This window comes from Nanorana parkeri, unplaced genomic scaffold, assembly GCF_000935625.1.
Source record: "Nanorana parkeri isolate BGI_ZX_2015 unplaced genomic scaffold, ASM93562v1 scaffold1055, whole genome shotgun sequence".
NCBI classification, from domain to species: Eukaryota; Metazoa; Chordata; class Amphibia; order Anura; family Dicroglossidae; genus Nanorana; species Nanorana parkeri.
Window position 1 is genome coordinate 270,703 of NW_017307323.1, and position 4,955 is coordinate 275,657.

At 48.2% G+C, this 4,955-nt stretch overlaps 2 protein-coding genes across 3 annotated transcripts in view; one reads left to right on the forward strand and one right to left on the reverse strand.

The window, feature by feature from the left end:
- Nucleotides 1–1,608: 1,608 nt before the first annotated feature.
- LOC108796099 (UPF0061 protein azo1574-like) overlaps nucleotides 1,609–4,955 on the forward strand; it is a 67,680-nt gene continuing 64,333 nt past the window's right edge. Inside the window, exons 1-2 of the mRNA XM_018567493.1 lie at nucleotides 1,609–1,704; nucleotides 4,081–4,176. Of these exons, the coding sequence (XP_018422995.1) occupies nucleotides 1,609–1,704; nucleotides 4,081–4,176 (192 nt within the window). The remainder of the gene's footprint in view (nucleotides 1,705–4,080; nucleotides 4,177–4,955) is intronic.
- The window catches only part of PDSS1 (prenyl (decaprenyl) diphosphate synthase, subunit 1), a 19,603-nt gene continuing 18,610 nt past the window's right edge, over nucleotides 3,963–4,955 (reverse strand). For both annotated transcript variants that reach the window (XM_018567522.1, XM_018567521.1), the window contains exon 11: nucleotides 3,963–4,203. In XM_018567522.1, coding sequence (XP_018423024.1) covers nucleotides 4,063–4,203 — 141 coding nt within the window. In that variant the 3' untranslated portion in view covers nucleotides 3,963–4,062. The remainder of the gene's footprint in view (nucleotides 4,204–4,955) is intronic.

Consider the following 4,955-nt stretch of genomic DNA (forward strand, 5'->3'; position numbering starts at 1 on the left):
GGGAAGAGAGAGAGAATCAGGGTCTGGTATGGATCGGGAGGGGGACCCCACGCCGTTCTTATTTAATAACCGAGCCAAATGCTTGGCAATTCACTCACTGACTTTCGGCTCCTATGAGAATCCCGATGTTGGATTGGTTCCTGATTGGCCAGGAAACCCGCTTCAGGCTCCCTCGTCTTCATGGAGCTGGCTTACTGGCCAATGAGGAACCTGGATGGTGGGTAATAACTCACTCCCCGGCTTTCTGATTGGCCAGAAAGCCGGCTCCATGATTCCTCATCACCTGGTGAGGAGGTAGCAGGAAGCCAGGCGCCGTGTCGTGACTCGCTGCCCGGCTTCCTGTTTGGTTGGATATCTGGCTGGCGTGTCATTACCTGCACCCCAGCTTTCTGATTGGCCAGAAAACCGGTTCCATGCTTCGTCACCTGGTGACGAAGGAACATGTAAATGGTTTCCCGGCTAATTGTATGGCCATAGCGGGAATTTTGACGGGCACCCAGAGGTTCGAATAGTGAGGTAGCTTCCAGTGTTTCAGCCTGACCGGTCTTATTCAAAAGAGTGCATCTTGAGAGACAGGGGAAGTGCTGAGGACCTGTCACAGCTCTGGACCGGGAGAGCACTCAACGGCTAACTTTTATCAGTATACAGATGGACGGTGCCACAATCTGTACTTGAAGGTCACATTCCGGGCTTGCACCACACATCCAGTTTAGCGGAGTCTGAGCACAGAACTCCAAAGTCAGGCTTAGGAAAGGCCAATCCTGATAGGTGCTATGTAGAGGCCAGCTAACTTTTATCAGTATACAGATGCGAGTAGGGATGCACAGATTCCGGTATCGAGTACTGATATTTTCCGATACCGGAAGTTCCATTAAGGAAGCAGGGCAGCGTGTACCGGCTCACCATTGTAGCGGTGTGAACTGGTCCCATTAATTTTTCAGTGTCCTTGGGTCAGCATCCATTGAAAAACTGACCGCAATATAACAGATCTGGTGTGAAGGGCCCAAAGAGCGAAGTGAAATGATAAAAGGAGGCCGAATTTTACACATCCCGGGAACTTGTTTTCTAAAGGTGCCGAATCTCTGTTTTCTAGGTGAAAGACCACAATCTTTTTCAGATCAGAAAGTAAATAATCAGCAGGAAGTGACCTCTGTATGTATGTTATTCATAAAACAACCACAATATCTGATTATATTTTTTATCTTTATCAGACACAAATGTTCCTGTGTGGGCAGTGCAGCATTAGGAAATAATCAATTCTCAGTGCCTACATAAAAACATGCAATGCTGTGTTGGTGACGGTATTAAAGTGTGCCTGTAGTCACTTGCTCACAAGGTAGGGTTGGCCCCAGGGGCAGAACTACTGCCGGTGCAGCCGTCGCCTGCACCAGGTCCTGGTGGGGTGGGGTGGGCCCAGTGAGGTCTGGTCCTGGGTCCCCCACCCTAGGTGGAATACAGGGCAGGTACGGTAGGTTCCCGCTCCGACTCCTGACCGCGTCCCTAGTAGCAGGCGGCGCGAGATGAGAGGGGCTGGCAGGTGCAGATGTTTATTTGCATTGACAGACAGAAGGCAGTGCGCATGTGCAGATCTACATCTGCTTTGACAGAATGGACGTCCCTATGGTCGGGATGTTGCTGAAGTTTGAGAAGTTCGGTGTCCAGCCTGCAGCCAAGTCTCTGCACCGGGGGCCCTTTGTTCCTAAGGTCCGCCACTGGTTGGCCCCCAGAAAAACCGGCACAGTTACTAAAGGAGCCCCAATACCTGAGGTGTCCTAATGCTGACTTTCCTTAGGCAGTCAGAGCTTGGCCTCATTCCTGCTCCTGGGACTAACCAATGAGACTGCATATGAGCTGTCTGAGAGGTGCCAAGGCGCTCTAACTCATTGGCACTACAACCACCACTGGGTATGTACACCAGCTTACATGTACATACAGCGACACCCTACTATGACATAATAGCATGTAAACGTTACTGGAAGTTTTCAGTCGTGTTTCCGGCCGCTCTGCACCAATATATTTATCATATCCAGGTTTGCAGCGGGTCCATGAGGAAGTTACCAGCCAGAGTTCTACATTGGGTGACGTTGAGAGAAATCCCTTGTGTAGTTTGGCCTATAACTCGTAGATCTGGAGATTGGGAACTTCCAAGCCCATGTGTTGATGGAACTTCCTATACTGGACCAGATTCCACTCCATCTGAAACCAAGGAGTGGAAGCCAGAATGATTTTTGGTCAGAAGCCGCTTGTTCCATTCACTGACACAGAAGGGTGAAGAGTTAGGAGAAGGCCGGAGAAGGGAACAATCTAGGGGAACATCGCTGAGCTGGAATCATTCTCCAATTCAGCTCACTTCCCATATCAGCGATGTTCCCCTAGATTGTTCCCTTCTCCGGCCTTCTCCAAACCCTTCTGTGACTTACCCTGGAAGTATTTGAGATGTACCACACTGGTCCCAGAGTCTCAAGCAGGGGCGGGCAACCTTCGGCACTCCAGTTGTTGTGGAACTACAAGTCCCATGAGGCATTGCAAGACTGACAGTTACAGGCATGATAGCATTTGTAGTTTCACCACAGCTGCAGTGTTGAGGTTTACTACCCCTGCTCTAGAGGGTCAGCGCATGCCACAAAAAATTGGGATCCTGTATGCTAATAGTGTCCAGCTTCCTGGTCAGCAGATGTAGTCCGCCATCTCCCTCTCTTCCACCCATCAGTGTTGGGCCAATATAACGTAACAGGTTATGTGGTAACTGCTTTGCAGTCTGTATATATTGATAATCAAGCAGAGATCCTGACACTCAGCCAGAGCTTCTGCAGTATTGTCAGATTAATAGCATACACCACCTGCAGTTGGCACTATAGCCACTATATAGCATACGCCACCTGCAGTTGGCACTAAGGTACTATGGCCACTATATAGCATACGCCACCTGCAGTTGGTACCAAGGTACTATGGCCACTACATAGCATACACCACCTGCTGTTGGCACTACGGTCGGCACTAAGGTTCTATGACCACTAGCCACCTGCTGTTGGCACTAAGGTACTATGGCCACTATATAGCATACACCACCTGCAGTTGGCACTACGGCCACTATATAGCATATGCCACCTGCAGTTGGTACCAAGGTACTATGGCCACTACAAAAGCATACACCACCTGCTGTTGGCACTAAGGTCGGCACTAAGGTTCTATGACCACTAGCCACCTGCTGTTGGCACTAAGGTACTATGGCCACTATATAGCATACACCACCTGCAGTTGGCACTACGGCCACTATATAGCATATGCCACCTGCAGTTGGTACCAAGGTACTATGGCCACTACAAAAGCATACACCACCTGCTGTTGGCACTAAGGTTCTATGACCACTAGCCACCTGCTGTTGGCACTAAGGTACTATGGCCACTATATAGCATATACCACCTACTGTTGGCACTGCAGTACTACAACCACTATACCAGTACATGACAAACGAAAGGTTTAATTCACAAAGCTAACATACCAGGATAAGTATCTTAATGTTCAGCTATGTGACTGTCATTGGACTCAACTTGAGTCCTTTCAGCCTATTGTCTTTATAAAGGGAACTTGTTATAACAAAAACACAATTGGCGCCATCCTCCTGAAAATCCCGCTTGCCCATTTTGAGCATGTCATGCCAGGCTTGTTGCATTTGTTAGACGCTGGCGTGAGAAGAACACCTTTCATGACGGTTTCTCTTACACTAATGAACAAGTTTATATAAATAAATGTGAAAAGAACTTCCAGAGAACTGAAAATGGATTTGATTTTATGTTTTTGCACAATACATCTTGCGGTGACATTCACGCTCCCCGTAACTGCTCGCGTTCACACAATATGGCTTCCTCTGATAAAATGTCATTAAAAAATACAGTACTGTCAGGCTGAAAGGCATAATAAACATCTGGAGATTGCTCTTAAAAAGTCCTTTCTTTTGTTTGGGTGGCGCGCCCAGGAAGCTGAAGCGGCTGTGTTTGTACACGTGTGCTGGCGTTAGGCACTGTTTGGTGGTAGCTGCCAGTAAAGAGTCCCTGTCCCCGATCACTTGTCTCTGGTCAGCACAATTTCTGTCAGGTGGATGAGTGCGTCTCTCTCCGGGGACGGCTGCAGCTTGCTGATCTCTCGGATCGCTTCGGTACAGTAGCGCTGGGCGAGGTAGGTGGTTTGGTGGACACCATTACTCTGTCGGGAGAAAAGGAAATAGATTTACTTCAAGAGACCCTGTCACCGACTGAAAACATGCAGCTAAAAGGCACAGAAAAAACAAACAATGATTTAAAATGTTTACTTGCACTTATGGAGAGAACACCAGTGCCGTGTGACTATGAACGTGCTAGAAATGGTGACAACTCCAGGAGACTCAATTCCCATAGCACAACCCCCTCCCATACGTGCACATCACAGCACTCTCCTCTTCTGGAAGTGTCTAATTACTGTCTGTGCTACCCCAGCTCCGCCACCGCTCACCTCCCTGCGTGTCGCTGCCAGGGAAAAAGTGAAGGAGAATACTATAGGAGCTCGGGTAGGCAAACTCCGACCCTCCCGCTGCTGTGGATCTACAAATCCCATTAGACATTGCAAGACCCTGACAGCCACATCCATGACTCCCAGAGGCAGATGCATATGAGATTTATAGTTTCACCACAGATGGACAGCCAAAGTTTGCCTACCCCTGCTATAGAATGTCACTTGAGTGATAGCTCTTAGTCTGCTGGGGCTGCCAACATTATATCCAAGATGGCGGCGCCCAGCAGCAGTCTCAGGGATTCTGGATTACTACACAAGGGAGACTTTTACCGATAAAGATACATCAAATACATTCAATTCACATATATTGTTCTAGTGACAGGCTCTCTTTAACAATGCGGAATCTGTTTAAAACTGATGAACCACTTATCCACTCAGAATAATAATATAGAATATTCTCTTTCATA